The sequence below is a fragment of the Jaculus jaculus genome, chromosome 11 (assembly GCF_020740685.1).
Source record: "Jaculus jaculus isolate mJacJac1 chromosome 11, mJacJac1.mat.Y.cur, whole genome shotgun sequence".
Taxonomy (NCBI): Eukaryota; Metazoa; Chordata; class Mammalia; order Rodentia; family Dipodidae; genus Jaculus; species Jaculus jaculus.
Window position 1 is genome coordinate 33,890,940 of NC_059112.1, and position 22,819 is coordinate 33,913,758.

At 37.3% G+C, this 22,819-nt stretch overlaps 1 protein-coding gene across 3 annotated transcripts in view; it reads right to left on the minus strand.

The window, feature by feature from the left end:
• Positions 1 to 22,819, minus strand: part of Pcdh7 (protocadherin 7) — a 450,933-nt gene that overhangs the window by 422,652 nt on the left and 5,462 nt on the right. The window contains exon 3 of one of the 3 annotated variants that reach the window (XM_004656107.2): positions 16,789 to 17,927. The exons of the other annotated variants lie outside the window; for them this stretch is intronic. Coding sequence (XP_004656164.1) covers positions 17,892 to 17,927 — 36 coding nt within the window. The 3' untranslated portion in view covers positions 16,789 to 17,891. Of the gene's footprint in view, positions 1 to 16,788; positions 17,928 to 22,819 lie in introns of those variants that run through there. 3 annotated transcript variants of the gene reach the window in all.

Genomic DNA, 22,819 nt, shown 5'->3' on the forward strand with positions numbered 1-22,819 from the left:
ATAACTTGTGAGTCTGGTGAATGATTACATTCCTCTGAGACTAGCTTGGGAAGGTGTGCACATCCCAGTAATGCTGCCATTATTATATTTTTCTGCATACTTCTTCAAGGGGACATCACCTTATGGCATCTATCCTTTGACTCTCCAGCTCTTCAGCTTTCCATTTGAAGGTTTTGTTTTTCTTTGTTTGTTTTGCTTTGATATTTTTTTCTTTTGTTTTGAGGTAGGGTCTCACTCTAGCTCAGGCTGACCTGGAAATCACTATGTAGTCTCAAGGTGGCCTCAAACTCACAGCTATCCTCCTACCTCTGCCTATTGAGTGCTGGGATTAAAGGTGTGTGTCACCATGCCCTACCACTTGAAGGTGCTTAAAATAACCCAATGTCATCTGGAACCAAATGTGAAGAATATGAAGTGAAAGCTTACAATGGAAAATTTCAGTTTGGGTCAAAATCACTAAATGGCTAAAATGTGATGAAACTGAGCTGCTCATTAGCTAGTGCCTCTGATATTAACAACCAATGAAGAAAATCTAGTGGAAAGTCATAATATAAAGGACAAAAAAAAATACAATGAAATGTAAAAGAGAATGTGGAGGAAACCACATTTCAATTCTGTTCCAACTCGTAGCTGGTGCCTGTATCCACAGGTGCAATTTTGAAGCAAGATATAAGGGAGAAAGAAATCAAAGCCATATTTTCATCTTCTTGTGAAACAACTGTCAGGCAATAACATCTCTAAGAATTAACAAATCCTTCTGCAGGGTACATACAGTTCTTGTAATAACTCTTATCATGCTGAACTATCATTCTTTTATAAGAATGTCACCTGTTTATAATCCCAATACACTAGGAGGTAAAGAAGTAAGTAAACGGTCATTTATACATAATGATTTGGTGACAGTATTAGCATCCTCAGCTAAGGCTCATCCTTATTGAGATTTACAGAGATGAGCAAGGTCATAGCTTAAGCCATACAGAATCAAGGATTTTGGGAACTTGCTGGTAAAACAAACAATGAGCATTTGTTAGTCTTTGAGGTTTTTCTCAATGTGGCTGGGATATTGATATTGAAAATGCAGCTAGTGTTTAAAATAGTTACATCTCTTGGCTGCTTCATACTCACTTCTGTGTCCCTTTGAGACAGTGAGAAAACAGCCTGCATAGTGGGAAAAATGAACATGGAGCAAGTGCAAAAGTTACAGTACATCACTGCGGAGAGAAAAGAGCAACGCCTCAGATGATCGTCTACAGATGCTACCCTCCAGTGTCTCAGAACACTGTCAGGTGCAAAATTCCACCTTACTCAAGCCATTCTTCAAGCACCCTTCCTACACAACTTGAAATCAAATAAGAGTTAATAATGCAGTCTTTTTTGTGTGTGCTGAAAACAACTTTCAAAAATGCCAATATGTCCCCAATTTTTCAATTTCAAAGACCACAAAACTGATTTTTCAAAAAATGTGTGTCTGTACATGTGTGGAGGGGGTGCATCAGGAACTTTTCCCCCTACAAGAAGCACCAAATGTATGTGCCACTTTTTTTACTGAATCTTTCATTATATTATATTTTGAATTGTTTATAATATATTTTGAATTATTTTAGTCTTGAAAAATTGAATGGAGGCTAGCAGGCTGTGCATACAAGCACCTTTAACCACTAAGCCATCTCCCCAACCCAAACTGACTTTTTCTAAATTGATTTTGTAAATATAAACATGCTTTTTTAAAACATAAAACAATTTGACTATATGGCCATGGTGTTGTTTCTGGTCATGGTAATGTAGAAAGAAACACAGAGAGAAGATTGTGTGCATTCGTGTGTGTGTGTGTGAGTGTGTGCATTTGTCAGAGAAAGAGAAAAAAGAAGGAAGGAGGGAGGGAGGTAGAGAGGGTAGGAGGGAGGGAGGAAGGAAGGAAGAAAGAAAGAATCAAGAGAGAGGAACAAGATGGAAGAAGGCTGGAGGATCAAGAAGCAAAGGATGTTGAGTTCTATCTATTCCCTAGCATTTCCTAAGGATTAATATTAGTTTTCAGAGCCTTTCAACTATAAACTTAGGGGGGGAAATGCAAGAAATCACAAAAGTACAGAAAGATACAACTTTCTGTCTCTCTATTCCCCAAGTACTTTTATTGCTTGCTATCTTTTGCCTTTGATGAAAAAGTCCCTCCCATACCCATTTTCTTCAATTATTCAATAAAAAGGCCCAGCAAGAAGCCAGCTTAAGTGATGAAAAAAAAGAAAGAAATAAGCCAAACATTTTGGGGGCCCCTGAGCAAAATCCTTAAGGTTTTTCTTCTTTTTTGTAAATTGAGACTTTCCACACTAACTCTGAAACATATTTTTTCTCCTTTCTTCAATAAGACATTTCAGCATTTTCTCAGAGTGATAAAATAATGTGTCTTCAATTCTTCACAGATGAGTGCCAGGAATGAAATGTGACATCTCTGCTATTTTTGGCAACAAGATACTCTTTTTCTGAAAAACTAATTTTTCTAAGGAAATACTTGGGCTTGGCTTTTGGCATCATGAATTCATTTTGATTTAATCTTGCTCCATCTTTCTCAAAGATATAATAATATATAATAGAAATAATGTTAATTAATATCCACAACCTCATAGCTGGACTTCTACAATTCTTGCAATTCCAATAGAACAGTCAATAAATCATTAAGGAAGAAAGGACATAGAAAACATAGGTGTTTTTTTTTTTTTTTCTCAGGATCACAGACCAAACCCAAAATAAATCTTGTAGAGATCTGCATAGATCTCTAGTCAGGACTGAAGCCATTACCACAAATACATACTACGATAAGTCATGCTTGTAGATATGTGGGTCCTCTTGAATTTCAATTTCTTCTTATACAAGGTAGGATGTGATGAAGAATTTCTTTCTGGGTATTGAATAACATCACAACAAAATTCACAGTCCAGGTGGCAGCAGTCTCCGAGAAAATGAATGACAAAGATTTAAAGAATGCACCACTGTGGTCAGCTCTAAGCACAAGGCAAGTGTCAGGAATTGGCTTGACACAATCATTCAAGATGAGAAGTATATCTTAATTTATTTTAAGTTTCACTCAAATCCCTCTCATTTTCTATACAGACTGAATCTTTTGCCTAAAATTCATAATTGAGCATTTTTCTAGTAGAGATAGGAGAAATGTACATAGACATTTGTGGGTGGAGACTATAAAAGTCACATGAATCAACTTTCTTTCTTTTCCCCAAGCTATTTCTATTTTACCTTTACAATGTACAACAGCTATCTCATTAACGGTACTGTGACACTGTGGGGACAACAGACACTTGAAATCCACCCTGAGCGTGTCACTGTCTAATAACTAGCAAACAAAATTGTGGGTTATAGTTGAGCTTATAAGCAAGCTATGAAAGGTAATTCTTCATTAAGCCATTTCATGAGCTAAAGTGAACAAGTGCATGTGTGTTTGCCTTGTGCTCTACTGACAACAGTTCTCATTTTACAAAAGAATGATCAAGGAGCTAAAAATTAGTAACTGTGAATTTTCAAGGACTCAGTTATATTACTTGTATACCATTAAGGTTAGTGTTCATAGTATTTGTTTCAGAGCACTGAAAACAATTCTCACTTGTCTATGTGAACACAAACAACTCAAGGTGTATGTGTCTAGGAAGCATCCTGAAAGACAGATGATATATACAGAGTACTTGTAATTATGTGAAATACTCTGAATCCTCACTCTTTTCCCTTCCACAAGAGTGTGCCAATATCTTTATTGAAAATGGATTCATAACTAATTGTCCACTTTAAGACACTAAATTAAAAGAAGCTTTCCAACTCAAATCAAATTGTTCAGACCCTAACTTGCTTAAACTCTACTAATCTACTATTCACAGAATATATTTATGAGGCCCATGGTTAGAATTCAATATCAAACACTGATCAGTTTCCAGAGCTGAGTGCCTTCAAATTGGCTGTTTCCACATTAGAGCAGTAACAGAATGAGGAGGTAAGGTGCCTTCTGTAAGAACTGATGTGAAATATGAAAACCAAGTGTGTATTTTGCCACTTTATTATATACTTCATTTGCTTTGGTAGGAACTGAGATAGTAACTATGTCTTAACAACCTCTTGTTGGGGAGAAAATTCTATAAATGTGTAAATGGAATAGGAAACAGTAGCCTAAAAAAGTTGATTCACCTATTTTGATGCTTAAATTTTTAAAATCATTTCAATGGTAATGAGAGGAATTCTTAATACATGAATAATGGAGCAATACATAAGAGATTAGAAATATTTCTATGATGAATATTTTCGGGAAGCTTTCCAGTTAGGAAGGTATCCAATAGTGAAAAGTGTCAATGAAAAGGAGAAAGTGGAGAAATCAAAAAAATAGAACATCAACCCAGGTGTGGTGATGCACGCCTTTAATCTGAGCACTTTGGAGGCAGAGATAGGAGGATCACTGTGAGTTCAAGGCCACACTAACCCTACAGAATAAATTCAGGTCAGCCTGGGCTATACATAAACCCTACTTTACTCCCCACCCCCGCCAAAAAAAATAGAAAAAGGCAAAATAATTAGAATATGAGTTTTTTTTTTTTCATGAGCAGTCTCCTTGAATCCATTTGCACTTTATCTGACTGCAAATGTTTCACAAAAATGGATATAATTTAACATACACATACAAACACACATATATAAATTTTATTTGTGTGTGTGTTTGTGTGTGTGTAAGTATACCAGGACATCTTGATCCTGTAAATGAACACCTGATGCTTATACCACCGTTTCACATTCCACTTTATGTGGGATGCTTAGAAACTGAACCCAGGTGAGCAGGCTTTACAAGCAAGTGTCTTTTATTATTGAGCCATTTTCCTAGCCCCACATGAATGATACAATTTTTACAAGCTACTTAATGAGGGATTGGAGAGATGGCTTAGAGGTCAAAGCACTTGTCTGAAAGACTAAGGTCCCAGATTCCATTCACCAGGACCCATATAGGCCAGATGCACAGGATGTCATGAACATTTGTCTGGAGTTCTTTGCAATGGCTGGAGGTCCTGGTGTGCCTATTCTCTCTATCTGCCTCTTTCCCGCTTAGCCAATAAATAAAATAAAATATTAAAAAAAAACACTTAATGATTAAACAATATCACCCTTTACTCATGGTTCAAGTATCTATAGCCAACCACAGAAAATATTACATATAATATCCCAAAAATAATGAGCTAAGGGCTGGAGAGAGCTTAGTGGTTAAGGTGCTTACCTGCGAAGCATAAGGATCCAGGTTTGACCCTCCAGGTCCCATGTAAGCCAGATGCACAAGTGGTGCATGCATCTGGAGCATGTTTGCAGTGGCTAGAGGCCCTGGCACATAAATTATTTCCTTCTCTCTCTCTCTCTTTCTCTTCTTTCTCTTTCTCCCTCCCTCTCTTTCTCTCTCCCCTGTCTCTAATAAATAAATAAACAAAAATCGTTATTTTAAAAAAAGGATTGGGCTGGAGAGATGGCTTAGCGGTTAAGCGCTTGCCTGTGAAGCCTAAGGACCCCGGTTCGAGGCTCGGTTCCCCAGGTCCCACGTTAGCCAGATGCACAAGGGGGCGCACGCGTCTGGAGTTCGTTTGCAGAGGCTGGAAGCCCTGGCGCACCCATTCTCTCTCTCTCCCTCTATCTGTCTTTCTCTCTGTGTCTGTCGCTCTCAAATAAATAAATAAAGTGTTTAAAAAAATAATAATAAATAAATAAATTGACAGTTCTATTTAACTAGTAAATTTCAGGGCATCTTAACCATAATTGTAATTTTAGAAAAAAAAAAAAAGGATTGTTTACAGTAGCTACAGGCCCTGGTACATCATTATTTCCTCCTCCACCTTCTTCTTTCTCTCTCTCTCTCTCTCTCTCTCTCTCACCCTTTCTCTTCCTGTCTCTAATAAATAAATAAATAAAAATCTTTAAAAAATAAAGAGTTAATACTGTTATAATAAATGTCTTATCATTAGATATTACTTATCTGTTCTTATGCCTAATGATATATTCCATTTTGTAATAGATATCATGTCAGTTTCCATCACTGTGACAATATACCTGAAAACCAAGCGAGGAAAGACTTGCTTTGGATCTTGGAGTCAGAGGTCACAATTGCTGGTCACTTCACTCCACTGCTTAGACCATGGAGAGGCAGAGCTTCACGACATGGAGCAAGAGGGGGAGCCAAGCAGCTCAACTCAAAGACAACAGGAGGCAATGACAAGAGAGATGGAAGCTGGAGACAAAGTGTACCAACCCATGGCATGAGCTCAGCCATCTACTTCCTCTGACGAGGCTCCCCCACATCCAACACTACCATAAAAGCATGCATCTGACAATGGATTGGTTCTTTGATAAAGAGAGACCCCCCTCATGATGCAATCTCCTATGAGCACTGCTTGACGACGCCCCTTACACATGAGCTTTTTCGGGAGACAATCCACACCGTAACTGTAACAAGATGAGTAGGACAAAACATAGTATATAGGGAGTCGGGTACGATGTGAAATTTCAGATACTTACTACAGGGTGGTTGAAATGTATATGTGCTAGAGACTGGGGGATCCATGTAGGCCATATTTTAATTTCACATTTAAATATTTAATAGTAAGTGCCTAATTATTTTAAAAGATGCCTTTATAAAAGTTTTTACAAGTCATTGACTTTCACTTTATTTTGAAATACTGAAAATGCTTCTGGACAGTCAAGAAAAAGTATATTCTTTTCATTTTTATAAAAGTAAAGAATAAAAGTGCATTGATTTTTTTAAAAAAAAATTCAAAATATTACTATACATATACATATACATTTCCTACCCTGGATCAAATGGCAATCCACTCAAGGTTAATGAATTTGTTTTATTTACTTGCACTAATGATACACCTAACACAGTGTGTGAGTACAGAATGAAATGAAGGGAGTCAAAATAACAAAAGAAAATATGTGCTGAGGTGCTTCTGAAAGCAGAGGAGTAGAAGGGAGAACGTGCTTAAGTCTAATATCCACCATCCCATCTTTTTTTTTAAATTATTTGTTTATTTATTTGAGAGCGACAGACACAGAGAGAAAGACAGATAGAGGGAGAGAGAGAGAATGGGCGCGCCAGGGCTTCCAGCCTCTGCAAACAAACTCCAGATACGTGCGCCCCCTTATGCATCTGGCTAACGTGGGACCTGGGGAACCGAGCCTCGAACCGGGGTCCTTAGGCTTCACAGGCAAGCACTTAACCGCTAAGCCATCTCTCCAGCCCGACCACCATCCCATCTTTTAATTTGCACTTTAAGGTTTTAGGTAGTATTATTTTTTAAAAAATGAGCTAGGTGACCTAATTTCAAGAACATAGTAAAAGGTATTAAAATAGTAAGGTTGAAATACCACTGAAGCCTTTCAGGGAAACAAGTGAATCCAATTTCCCTCTCATAGGACTAGTTGACTATAATATAGATCTGTTTCCTGCGCTTTACAATGGTTGGCTCTCTGTACCTGAACTTCAGCCCTGCAGTTTGCCAGTCATGTGACTGTGAGCAAGTTCCTTAACTCTACTACTCACCACTTTCCACATCAACAAAATGAAGAGAGTCACAGGTGTGTCTCCGTGGTTGTGGTGCTTAGTCAATAAGCTAATACATGCAAAACAGGTTCAGCAATCCCCAAAATGTAACACACACTAGCCTGGCTGTTATTTTTCTAGTATTCCAGTGACATCACAGTCTTTTTCCGTGATTGCTCTTTGTCCAGCCCCTAGAGTGCCTTGGCCATGGTGAGCAAGTATTACTCATTCTTTATTTGGTCTCTGAAATGTTCGCTGTATTACTTTGTGTGCCTGTAGGTCCTAGGTAAATATATGCATATGTATATTGTATACACACATAAGCATACATTTCATACTAAAAGTAAAATATGAAAGAGTGTGTTTGAATAGAAAAGTAAATTCTAATGTTCCTGACCAGTTTATATGCTGGTTTTGATGGCTTAGAAATCACTATTGTCTATTGCTAAAATTGGTCCTTGTGTTCAACACTTAAATATGCTGAAATGCAGTTAGATGCAGTTTTTTTTAAAAAATATCTCTTTGTTTATGCACTATTTATTGCCACTTCTCTGTAGAGAGGAATGTTAATGTTGGCGATCAAATGGCAAAATCAGATTTAGAGGCTCAGAAACGTACCTCACAAGAAAAGAGGATTCAGCTATTATGTTTCCTTGCCTAAAAATGCCACGGTCATTTAACTCCTACTGCTTTTCATTTGGATTTAATGGTGAAAATGTACTGAATGCTTGAGACTAATTAGTAATATTCCCATTAAAATAAGCCTCACACTTATGAAACAATTTGTAGGCTATTTTATGTAAATACTGATTTTGCATTAATTACTATTCCTACATGCACTTACTGGCTAGCAAAATTAAACTAACTAAAAACTTATTTAATGTCACAGCTCTCCACAAAAGCTGTAGACACCAGAAACCATTCAATGATGTACATAAAACATCAGAAGTAGGAAGCTATAGAGGGTATTTTTAACTTTCTGCACATGCATTTATATTATGGATTCACATGTATTTCATGAAGGCTATAGAAACTGTTTTAATTTTCTTATCAACTGTAAGAGCATATCTGGAACTCATTTAGACAAGATAAATGGAATGTATGCATTTTCATGAATTAAAAGACTATATAAAAGAAAAAAAAAGACTGTGTATAATGACAAGCTAGAGGAACATGATAGTTTCTTTCAATGTACTCTTGCCTAGACCAAGAATAAGCTCTGTTATGGACTGAGTTATGTCCTCCCAAATTCATTCATTGAAGTCTTAATCCCTATTATGACTGTATTTTGTGATAGGCTTTAAGGTTAAATGAGGTCTGAAGGTCATAGCCTTTATCTGATAGGACTGGTGTCCTTTTAAATAGAGGAAGGGACATTGGAGCTTTCTCTCTGCACCCTAGAGAAAAGACCATGTGAGGACAAACAGTGAAGGTGCCACCTGCAGGCCCAGAAGAAAGGCCTCACTCAACAGAGGCCTGGTTTGATAGCACCCACATCTAAGAGTTCTCTCCTGCAGAAATGTAAGAAAACTAACACTTCTTGTTTCAGGAATCCAGTGTATGGCATTTTGTTAAGCTAGGCAGCCTGAGAAGAATAGCCCAGGCTACTGAAGCTGCTGAAAATACACAGCATGTACTGTGGAATAGAACCGAACACCAAAAGCCCAAAGAGAGATGCCCTCGTAAATTAAGAGCTACCAGAAATACTGTGATAATACAGACCATCAGATATGGAGAGAAGTATGCCCCGTGAGCTTGTAAATAGTCATGTGCTCAGGAGTTGGGACTTAGGCAAGGAAGTGTTTTATTTTTCAATCCTCTATGTGGCCTGCAGGTACCGAGCATATATGCCCTTCAAGTGTTGGAGGAAGCAATGCGATACTTAAGCAGAGCTCTTGGCACACTGATTGGTACAGACTAAAAGTCCTCTTCTAGTCAAAGACTAGTGGGTGCTTGACATTGGAGACCATAATCTTTGTCTCCATAGGATTCAGACCTGATTCCCAGTTCCAGATATGGGTTCCTTTCCACTAACTGTCTCTCTTAGCCAATCAGAAAGCCATTGGTTACTCACCAATACCATATGCCACTACTGCACTGTATGTACATGTGTTTGCTTAGACCCCTGTTTGCTAACACCAGTGTTGGCCACTTTCCTTCAATAGCTCATGTAGTGCTTTCCAGCACTAGATGGGCTGTCTGCAGACTGGCTCTCTTCCTGATTCCAGCCAGGCTTCTCTACATTCTATATCGGTAAATTAGTAATGCTTACCAATTTAACCTATGCTTACTTCACTCTCGGAGAATCTGTCTTTTTCAGAAGGTAGCAAAACCTGAGGAGATAAACCAGCCCTCGCTCATTATCAAGGCCCAGACAAAAACCACAGAAGAATTGGGGAGATGAGCAAAAGTGCTGCTACCATGGTGAGCCTGATAAGCTGCACCAGGGTGAGTGAGGGAGAGAGAGGTTGAGGATGCTTAACACCTACCAAAGCAGAAATCCAGAGACTCCTGAGAGCTCATCACTGAAGTAGATTTAAAACATACCCACCAAGGCTCAAGAAATTTTGCAGAAGGGCAGAATAACAGAGTAATTCTAACAGCAATAGGTTGGGGTGCCATGCCCAGAGGCAGTGCCTCCACCCAATAACTGACTGTTGTTCCCACAATTTACAACCCACACCCCATAGGAAAATCCAGCAACCTCACTGAGGAGGGCCCCATGTGGAACAGGGGCAGGGAAGAGGGTAAAGATGTTACCAACTCATGATATATCCACATAAAATGTGTTCTTAAATTTAAAAAAGATACTAAAAAAAGAATAAAAACACAAGGAAGAATTTTTTAATACAAGAAACAGAAAAGCCCTGTTGCTGGGGATGTCACTGTATGGGTAGAGTACTTGTTAGCATCCAGAAGGTCCCCGAGTCTGATCTCCAGCACCACATAAAGTATGTGTGGTGGAACACTCCTATGATTCCAGTACTCAGAAGGTGGAAGCTGGGCAATCAGCAGCTCAAAATTATCCCCAGGTCCCTACAGAGTTCAAAGCCAACTCTTACTGGTAATGGCCCCAGGTTTAGGGACAAGAGACTTGCTGTTGAACCTCACCCTCCCTCCCTAACCGTTCCTGCTGCTGACTACACCCAGGTATCCGGGTATCTATCAGGAGAGACTCACTCCTCAGAAATGCTGACCCCTGGTGATTATTCGCCAGTCATGCTTCCCAAGTTAAAAAAAAAAAAATTACCAAGGGAATTGAGTTTCCAAAGTCCAAGATAATTGTAAAGAGATCTCAATAATTAGTATTAAATTCAAAATTCTGCAGGAAGGGCTCAGGAAATGGTTCAGCAGCATGAGTGCAAGCATAACGGCCTGAGTCGAATTCATTTATGTGTTGAGGGAGCAGTTCAGCTGTTCATTTTAGATGCTGTACATGGAATACAAGAAAAATCCCTGAGAAAGACTGCAGGGCAAAAAGACATGCCTACTAAAGTGATGCAATTTAATTGTTTCTAATTGTCAAAAGAATGCTATCAAATTGGTGTAAGACTTCTTCGGAAGACCCAGTCAAAACTCAAAAAAAAAAAAAAAGTGATAAGCGCCATTTCCTCCTCTTTTTCACCACGGAAAAGGTAGTGGCACACTTACTGTCATCTGTGAGAGTCTCACAAAGCTGCTTCTTGATTCCCCAGTGTCACAGGGAAGGGAACTGTGGGAAGACTGTAGCAGAGGTTCAAACAGATGGCTAGGACAAATATTTTTTCAATCTTTTAGAAAGAAAGTCCCTCCAAACTGTCAAGACACTTCAGAAAGGCTTAGAGAGATTCACGGACAACTAGAGATATTATCTTCCTGCATGATGATGTTTCAAAAAGTCCCAAATGTTCCAATGTGACCCCAAGACACCGTGTCATGTCATCAGAACAGGGGTTACTATGTGAAATGACACAGGAGTTATTTCCAGAGGCTTCAGAACTTGAAGGGGTGACATGAGGTCACACCAGCCAATCAGTAACAGCTGGGACCAGAAGGAAGATTTTCAGATGGCCTCAACCAAAGCCAATTTCCTTCGTTTCCAGCTACTTTCTAGGAGTGAAATACTAAGAAAAAAATTTGGAATTTCAGAGTCTCTAGCCTAGAACTTTTGGAGTGTGGTTTACCATTTCCAATCAGAACTAAAAAGAATAAGTATTAAAAAATTGGGTTTCTAGGGCACTTAGAGGTGAGCTGTAGCTTAGTAGATCACTATTGCACCATGCACGAGGTCCTACATTTTAATCTCCAGCACCTCCAAAAAATAATAATCAGAATTCTACGCTATAGTATTAACATAGTAGAATCAACTTGTAAAAAGGAGGAACAAACAAAATTTACAATATGTGTGTATAATAAAATTATACACCTTTTAAATTTTGGGTTACCCAGGCTTATGATACTATGAAACAGCTATAACAGTCTATATTAAAGCATGTAATTGGTTTTAGACTTTATTGTTTCACTAAAATGTTGCAGTTCATTAGGTGAAATCTACGAGCTTTTAAATAATGATATATTTAGGGCTGGAGAGATGGCTTAGCGGTTAAGCGCTTGCCTGTGAAGCCTAAGGACCCTGGTTCAAGGCTCGGTTCCCCAGGTCCCACGTTAGCCAGATGCACAATGGGGTACACGTGTCTAGTGTTCGTTTGCAGAGGCTGGAAGCCCTGTCACACCCATTCTCTCTCTCTCTCCCTCTATCTGTCTTTCTCTCTGTGTCTGTCGCTCTCAAATAAGTAAATAAATATTTCTTTTTAAAAATGATATATTTAATCCACCAAACCAAAGTGGAGGCATCTGGAGTTCTTTACATCCTGTCTGCAGTAAACAATCCACAGATTTTTCTCAAATGGAATTTTTTATTTTGAAGTTTCTTCAACAGTGAAAAAAATATGCTATTATTCTCCTTAAATCTCCATTTCCTCAGATTAAAACCAAGGCAGGATAGAACTGCACTGCCATAATGCTTCAGTAAGTAGCAAATACTTTACTGTAACAAGTCTAATAACAGTAGTAGGGAGAGAATAAAGATACTGCCATGATACTCTCTTTCTTTTTTCTTTCCTCTCTCAATAAGAGGAAGTGGAATTCACTATGTTTTCACTCTAATCTTGCAATCATATCCAGTCCTGACAGTGGCCTACCTCTGCCAAAATTCAAGGACATACTACTTTTGGCTTTGCCACCCTCACTCACACTAGGGAGTCCCAGACACAGGGTGTGCTACCTTGAGTTTTCACTCCCCTAAAATCCAGAAGCTTGCCACCCTTCCCCAGGCCTGAATCAAAATTTCCATTTCTTAAGGACTATTGATCTTTGGATGTGCTAACCTATTTAGTTATCTGCTTAAAGCAATTCACACCCAGGTGAACTAAAAGCCCAACCAAAGTTCTGCACAAGTCATTTACATTTTAAAAAAGGACTGTGGCAATTTGTGGAGTCCCTGAGTGCTCTGGATTTGCAAGGTTATCTCTGGACCCCCACCTCACTGTCTGTCCCTTTTCAGTACTTGCTATATTCACCTCTTTGACCTCTTTCCTCAGTACCTCTGGTACACATGACTTTCTCCCCAGGTATGCCAGAATTTCATCTTTAAAACTTAGTGTTTGCCATGGGGTTGGATGAAGAAGCTTTTTCAGTGAGCCCGACTTGGCATGGTGAATGAACAACATCTGCAGGAATACATAAACTTACAGAGATCTGCGCATGTGTTTGGGCATGTGTGGTTTTATTTTTCTCTTGATAAGGAGCTCCAGAAACATACTGACCACCCACTCGCCTGTGTGTATGATTCCTCTTTCAGCCTCCTCAAAATGTGTCAGAAGTCTACCTGGTGACCAGCACTTCCTATACTTGTCCTAAACATTTGCTTCAATTTATCTTCTGGAAGGGCTTGGTGTTTACCACACTACCAAGAATGAAGCAGGGAAAAAGGAATTGTCCACTTACCACTCAGGCCAGGGCCATACACCAGCCAGAGAGGGCAAGGACTCTAGCCAACACAGCAGGGAGCCTTTCACCTCAGAGAACCCCATTTAGCAGGAAAAGAAGTGTTCACAGGATCTTGGCCTGACATTAAAGTGGTTTCACCATATTCCACAGCCCCTGTGGATGGATTTATAAGCTACTTAAGAACTAAACCAAGTTGGTGAATGGTTCCTTTAGCAAATATTCATCAATATCTCCTGGAAGTCACTATAAATCCCTAACAGAGGAAACAAATTTAGGAGCAGTCCCTCTGAGCACCATGAATCCCTTGTCTAACTTGTATCATTTGTCATTATCTCATCCATGGAAGGTATGGATGGACCTTGTTTCAAAATGATCACTTGGTCTTCAATCCAGAGCCAAGCACATACAATAAAGATAAAACATGTTCTCTTAAACATGGTTAAAAAAAACCTAACACATTAAAAAATATTTGATGCAAAGTTACAAGTAAAACATTATTTCCAGAGTGATAGAAGTGTGAAAACAACTCTATGGGCCCTGGGCATTGGCCCTTTCTGATGGTATGCTTAAAAATAAAGATTAAAGTAAATTTTTGACAGTGATTGATTTGTTGTTGCTGTTGGATCTTAAAACTATATACATAATATTTTTTAAGCAGTTTGAAGACAGTCTGTGACTTCTGAAAAAATAATACATTTGAACACTTCCTTGTTAGTATTGTATTTCAAAGACTTTACCCAGGAGTCTAAAAATGCAAATTTTCTAACTTATCACAAATACTTTCAGAACTCTTGAATTGTCACTGTCTCTTGGAAAGATTTAGCCCTCAATGTCTAAAAATAAACTTTATCCAAAAATGTAATTGTCTTCCTCTGGCCTGATGGCACAGTACTATAATTTCAGCACCTTGAGGCTGAGGCAAGCATTTCAGATTGAGTTACCTGATAAGTTCAAGGCCAGTGTGGGTTATACAGTAAGACCCTGTCTCAAAAACAGAATAACACAGACACACACACACACACACACACACACAGCCACAGACACAAATTTCAAAACTTTACTCAAATAATCCCAGTATTCTTGAATCCTGACTAGATATTTTTTCATAGATTTTCTAAAGTTCTTCAACCTAGCTCAGTCATTCATGTGAAGGCCTTCATTTATTTTTAATCTTCATTTGATAAGTAATGAAGATACTTTTTCATAATATGTTTATGGAACGAATGAACAAACATGTACCTAGTGCTTTAAAAACTACAGAGAAATGTTAAAATTATGAAGTATCATTTTGGACTCTGTACTCTTCATATTAATCCCATGAAGTAAAGACTGTCATTACTGTGCAAATTCTTTCCCAGGACTCGTGGTGTTACCAGGTATATTAAAACAAACAAAAATAAATAAACATTTTTAAATCTAATGAGTAAGTACTCCAGATGAACCTCTTCTAACATTGTCATAATCCTTCTTAGATTTTGTTCAGAAAATTGATTACTGTCTTTTAATTTATAATAAAATATACAAATACTAAAATGCACAGTATAATATACTGTTTATCCTAAATCTCTTTCTGTTTTATAATCCCAAAGGAGACTGAGTAAAAGACTAATGTTGATAGCAGCACCTGAAACCAGCAGGCTGGAAATCTTTGTTGACTGAACCAATCATATACCTTCATTGATAAATAAAAAGAAAGAAGAGGGAGGGAGGGAGAAAGGAAAAAAAAAAAAGAAAAATAAAGCAAACAAAAAACCACAATATAACAGCAGGCTGGGGAGATGTCTCAGTGGTTAAAGGCACTTGCTTGCAAATCCTGGTGGCTCAGGTTCAATTCTCTAGTAGCCACATAAAGCTAGACACACAAAGTGTCACATTTGGGTCTGTCATTCATCTGCTGTGGCAAGAGGCACTGGCCTGCCCAATCTCTCTTATTCACTCTCTCTTTTTCTCCTTCCCTTCCTTCCACCTCTCTCTATTAATAAATAAATGCATAACTAAATAAATATTTTAAAATATCAAGGAAATGTTAAAAAATTTTTCAAAAGATTTTTCCCGTCTTAAATGCTACCACAATAAGCATCACCTTATTATTCTGATTCAGGCAATGGTTCCCTGAAATCCTGACAAGCGTTAGTAAACTTTGCTTTGGTCTATTGGTTTTTCTGCACACCACAGTAAATAGTCATAAGTAACTTCACACTCCTGTCTAGAGGTGGCTCTTCAAACCTTCCTGACTCTTTCCACACTATCACATTCTTTACATAGAAACCAAGAACAGGAGCACTCCAGTAAACAGAAACACAACTGAAATAAAAATCACACAATTATTCTTATTAGGCCGACATACTCAAGGTTTTCCATTGTAACCTTTTACTTAGCTTCCCTTTGTTATTGGCAGCAGTGCGGATGGAGCCCAGGGCCTGCACAGCTAGTGCTATGTCATATCTTCTGGTAGAAGAGACCTGATAGACTGACTCATGGCTCAAGAATATGCCATTGCCTGTGTCAGCAAAACACTGATATGTGACGTTTTGTTTTATTTTGTTTTGTTTTTCGACTTAGGGTCTCACTCTAGCCCAAACTGACCTGGAATTCACGGTAGAGTCTCAGGGTGGCCTCGAATACACAGCAGTCCTCCTACCTCTGCCTCCCAGGTGTTGGGATTAAAGGAGTGCGCCACCACGCCCAGTTTTGATAGGAGACTTCTTATCTCTAGTTAGTTCTTTGTGGAGGTATTCATTCAATCTTCCATTGCAAAGGTATACAGCCACCACCTCAAGGGAGCCAGCACACATTCCAGTCACCCCAACTCCTAGAATTTGCTTTTCTATCACTTCTTTTTGAGTTGGTATGCTTTCACACAGTATTCCAGTTTTAAGCCTTTGGAAGGAAGTTCTTATTTGAGATAGAGAATGAAGCACTTCCAAGAATCAGAAAAATAATAAGAGTTCCTCACTGGCTGGCATGTTACACCGGCGCTGGTGCTTAAAACAAAATGAGAGGTTAAGGGTAATTAAGTTTTAGTCAGGAATTTCACTGTAGTCTCAATGATACTTCAGAAAATTTCCCTTTTGCAAGATTAAACAAACAGCTAATCTAATAAAAGTCCTCAAGTATACATTAGGGATTTACATGGGCTACAGAGCATTCCCTCTCACCCTGCACTTCAGTGTTGCTCCATTTATGTTGCTTAAAGGGCTCTTATATTGACAATAATCCACACACACACCTAAAAATTGAGATGGCTTTCTTATTTAGTATTTGAAAACTTAGAGAAAATTTTAATAGGGCAGATGTTGTGGTAAATATATAATACAGTCATCACACTGTGTTCATGAAGTTGTGTTTTAGTCACATAAAAACATACAACATAATCAATAGACAGATCAATATACACACATGGAGAGTGGAGGCATTTCCTGAGGATTCCCGCTTACCTACAGCATTACAATCCTGTAACTAAAACCCAGAGATTCCAACCACTGCCCTAACAACAGAGAACTTGTTGACTTCTTAGAAGTGTGCCCTTCTGTTATCTGACATAAAACAGAACAGCCTTCCTATAAATGCAGTCCACACCAATGGCAGCCACATATCCCTTTTGCAGGTAGCTGTGATTACTTCACTAATTCTAACTGAAATTCTTCAATTTTTATTAAGGGATTTCTGTAGATTCAACATTGAGGATGAGTCAACCTACTGCAGTGCCTATGGTTAATAGAACTAATATTTTTATAAAATTGCTCAAGGTTTTGCAGGTTCATGCATGGGGACACACACACACACACACACACACACACACACACACACAGGCATTCCCACATACACAGAGTAAACAAATGATAGTTCTTTCCTATCACAAAACTATCTGAATGGCCTGGGAAAAGCTCTGAGTACATGATACAAAAAAACATGGATCAACTTTGTGTTTCAATATTTAATATACTGTAAGACAAGAATGCAATAAACTAAATTTTCCTTCATTCATATAAAGCCAAATTTTAAAATTATATTGTAATGTGCTTTCAGATTTTTTTTTCTTGGTAATGACTTGACTAGTAAGTAAATGCTAACCACTTCTCTGAAGCTATACCTCTTGGTAACTTAACATCAGTGAGAAGCACACTTTTGTACTAATACTGTTTATTTTGTAAGCTCATTTATTTTCATACTAATTTTCCTTAAATGAGAAAGAAAAATCTTGAAAATAAAATGTACAACAAGTGAAATAAACAGTGATTGGCTGACACCCCACGACCAAGGGCAGGCTCCAGCAGGTTTCAGAGTGGCCAGGTCATCACAGTATGGTGAATAATGGAGCATCATATAAGAGTGGAATTCAGCCAAACACAGTAATGTGTGGATGTAGACGCATCTGAAAGAAGCAAAATAAAGATGGATGTAGGTTAAAAAAATGCAAGAAGAAAATTCCCCTAATGTCTTATGCTCATAAGAATGCTGTAGTAGAGGCTGAGGAACTAAGAAGAATCTTATTTGCAAATTAGAAATTTATAAATAATAAATATGCTCAAGGGGGAAAAAAGTTAACTTGTCAGAGGAATATCTCTTGGAAGCTTTAATAGTTCCCTTGTTTGTACACAACATTAGAGTTCAACACAAATATCACTAAATTCCTGAAAATAAATTTTTCTTCTTCATTTAAACCATTAATTCACCAGAAGTGATAATTAGATCAGTTGTAGTGGTTTCAGCTCAATTCTTCTTGCAATGTGACTTATCCCACAACACTAACCTTAAATAAAGCTCTGTGTGATGTACCACATCACAGATTTTTGTCTGCAAGGGAGTTCAAGGGCTTGATCTTACTCCAGATATATGTGAACAGATCTTATTCTTTCCATAGACACACAGTAAATAACTGAACAGGGAATGTTGACATAGAATATACACCGTAAGCATGTACCATCACACTTCACTTGCATACAGCTTTCAAACTGACTTCACCGTCCTGTAAGATAAGGTGAAAAGCTAACTTCACAGATGCCTGTGGTCCAGCAAGTGCTTTGTTTCATTTCATCCTATTTTAGTAACAGTTCTGATTTTAACTGTGAAACTAGTACACCCAATATTTTTTAGATGATGTCCATGTAAATTTTGAATGTTAATACATATGGTTAGCTAGTTATTGACATGGCAGCATTTTTCCCAAGTTAAAAAAAAATCACTAAATTTCTTGCCCTTATATAAATGTACTAGAAAACAAATCAAGAGAAGAAATTAGTTCACCATGTGTGTTAAGAATACTGCTAAGGTAAGCTGGCATGTGAAAAGTGGATGAAGCTATAGGGGTCTAGAAGCACAAAGGGATTATCAGATTGAAAAAGTAAAGAATACTTCAGTAAGAATGTACACAACTTGCTATATATAAGAATATTTTTCTACTAAAATGTGTTTTTAGTGAGGATATACTAAATTTTATTAGGACGAGGAATTTAAGTCTTTTATCATTGTTCTGCTTGAATTAAAAATTGACATTTAACTTGCAGAATATCTATTCTCAACCCTGTTAACCTTCTTGTTCCAATTTAATTTTCATCTTTTTGTGAGTTTGTGTGTGTTATATGTGTGTGTGTGTGTGTGTGGTCTATGAACATGTACATGCAACTGTGTACACCCTGCACACATACAAGTGGGAGGGAGGCTTGTTACATGGTGCTAGGGACCAAACTCGGGTCTTCATGCTTGCATAGCAAGTGCTCTTACCCACTGTGCCATCCACCCTCAGTTCTCTTTAGTAAATAACATTAATTGCTACCTTACATGAGGGAAAGAATTATGGATTCCTTTTATAATCTGTATATCGTGAGTTAGTTATAAATTCCAACATTATTTTACCCATAAGAACTAGAGCCTAAGGCAGAATTATACTCTATAGTAAAAAGACATATTTTTTGTGGCTAAATGAAAATGTAATCCTTAGCAGATTTACACCACAGCTGAAATACATACAGAGAAAGTTAGTGAAATTTAATTGTCTCCCTACCACATCCACAATCTAAGGCAGAATCAATGGAGCACCGTTCTCTGTACTCTATGACTTGACCTCCGGTCTAGGGTATATTCCTGGTAATTTGGTGATCCCTGTCCAATATCTCTTTTGTGTTACACTTGTTCTCCTCTTCTGTACGATGAGAGAACTTCTTTGTACTTTCAGATTCTAAAGAACAATGACTCCAAAGGCATTAAGCTGTTGATTAGATACTTTTGTTTTAGCTTTGTGTGTTTATCATCAGATACCTTCCACATATCAATGAATTTACATCTCAGCAAAATAAAGGACTATTAGCACCACAGTTTGTGTGCAAGAATCTGTGTGTTGTATGTGTACACAGAGAGACTGTGACGCACATACTGATGCTTTTTTTGCATATCAGGTATCAACAAAGTGATTTTGATGCAGTTACTGTTCCTTGTGATATATTTAAAACCTTTAATTTGGCTTTTCTGTCTTTTATCTGAATCACTGATTGATTTCAGATATGTTTGGGATGGTTTAAACTGTCACGTGTGGATTTCCCTAAAGCATCATATCACTACAGATCCAACCAGGGAGAGAACTTTTCCCTAGGACTCAGACATCCAAAGATCTACTTAATATTGCTCTCAACTAAGGATATGGACTAAATGTTATCACTTACTAACTTCCTGACTATGAGAGCAGGCCAAATGTAATAGAAATTTCATATGAAGACTTAATGTTCCTCTTGAAATAGTGCTTGGTTATAGCCAGGAGATCTATCTTGGAGACAATATGTGAAGCTACGCATGGCTGCCATCACCACATAGATGCATTAGTACAAATGTATATATCCTGCAAAATTCACAACTACATTGATATTTAATTTTCTCAAGGCTTATAATTCCGACACAAACAGAAAGTCACTCATTTGCTTCCAAAATCAAAGTCACTTAAAAAAAGCATTTGCCAATATTTTCACTAATTGTATGATAAATATACAGAATATAATTTGATCAATTAAGAGAACATTACTCAAGACTAATTCAGCAGTTCCTTATGGAAGAAAAACTGTCACTTGAGTTAGCATGAACTTTTTCTTGAGTTTTTCAGGAACAGCTCTAAATGGTTTTGAAATGAATGTGTATTCAACCCAAATTCTTGCCAAAAATAAATTATCTTGCTTTCCACTTACTACATGCAATATTTCTAACTCTACATGCACCATGTAATCAATAGCATGCCATTGATAAACTTAACAGAGCATGAGACTAATAAGTGGTAATTGTATATTTATAGTATATTAATTTTTTGGAATTGTATTATTTTAAAAGAATATAAAAAATGAGATATTTCAAAATAAATGGAATGCATTTCCCTTTATTTTGTATATCAAATGCATAGTTGTTCTTTTAGATCATGAGACTTTAAAAATCCCAAAGACCAAGTGTGTGTGCCAGCAGAGGAAAAAATAAGTGGCAAGGGAGATACTTAATCCCAGTAATGCTGCCACTGAGCCACATTTGATCAACTAAAGATATCAGGGATTTAACAGCAAAGGATTTTGTTGGCATTCCAGAGGTATGCACTATGCAAACCTGGGCCAGGCACGTCATCAGGTTTTCTAATGTATGAATTTCTGAAATAATTTCAGCCACACTGCATCACAAATCAAAAGTCTTTCAAAGTAACTAAGGGAGCTTGATATGAATGTCTTTAGAGCCTGGGAAAACAAATCAAAAAGAAGGGGGGAGAATGCAAGTACTATTTACGAAGTCTCAATTATGAGAACGTGTGCAACCTATTATAGTGCAACTGTCAACACCCCTCAGGAGAGACGTCAAACTGGCCATGGCACACGAAGATAAAAACACTGTGAGAAACTTCATATCCATACTGTCAAGATTAAAGAACTAAGTCAATTCAGGGAAATGACATAAAAAATGAAGACTTTATATCACATGAAATCTAAAAATTTCAATTAATTCCTTTGGAACTGACACAATCCAATCCTCAATATTTTTCCTTAAATTCATTTATCAAAGGAGGTAAATTTTAATGAAAGCTTGTTTTTTTTTGTTAAACAAATACATTAATCATAGAAAACTTATTTTGGACATACTACAAAATTTAAAGAGAGTACAAAACCACCTACTTAGGTTACAGACAAAAAAAAAAAAGAAGAAGAAAAAGTATTCTGCTTATGTCACATATCACACACAATGTCATTTTTTAAATGTCCCTTTACAGCATTATTGAGATGAATTCTATCTATTATTGATAATTACAGTAAAGGGGATGTTTCTCATTGGTCTTTTTTTTTTTTTTTAACTATAGATCAGCTATTTACTTGTGGTTACAACTTCAGTCTTTTGAATCCCTAGTGACATACAAGTTTTCCAAAGTGTCTCTTGGCAAAGTGTGTGATTCATTTCATTGGCTTTGTGGGTTTTCACTTTTGGTAAATGGACTTTTCTCAGTTAAGACTAACCCCAAATGTTAACTCATTAATAAGTGTATCACTACCTTTTAAATAGGATGACAATAGTCTTGACTTTGGTTGTGTTAAAAATTCAAGAATATAGAGCTGCTCCTACCCGAATCAAATGTATGTTAACTGATAACACAGACAACATGTGATATTTGCATAAAATATCTAGGCAGTTGTCACTTGATTGGTCCATTCAAAAGCACAAGATTAGAGTTCCAATGCAAGTGCCATTAAGTCATAGGACAAAATTACTACCAAGATGACAGTGGAGAAGGAAATATTTTGTGGGATAATCTCTCCACATTCTGTTGCAATGATGTCACCATTTTCTATGGAAATTTCCAAGAGCACAATTTAATTGTAGGTGTTTGTAGGTAATGCTATAAAAGTGTTATATTTTTAGCTGCAATATTCTTTATTTATAAAATTCCTAAAAGCATTAAAAATCAAACCAAAAAATGTTGTATCTAACTCCAGGTAAAGCATTAACATGATGTTACAAACTCTCCACACTGTCAAGTTGTGGTTTCAAATAAATGAATAATTCAAGCTTACATGAATCAAAAGACCTATTTTCAAAAGCCATTTCATGCCATGCAGTTCAAACCAGTACTGTGCATTATGTTTGTTTTGGGGTTTAAAAAGTGTATTAATTCTGTCTCTGCTTATCCACATAGCTACAGTAGAGCAAAACACTACAGATAGAAAATACTTCATAATCATGAAAGCTCTGAAGGATTATGCCTCTTTTTTTATAACATCTAGAATAAGACTATAAAATATATTTTTTCTCTTTGCT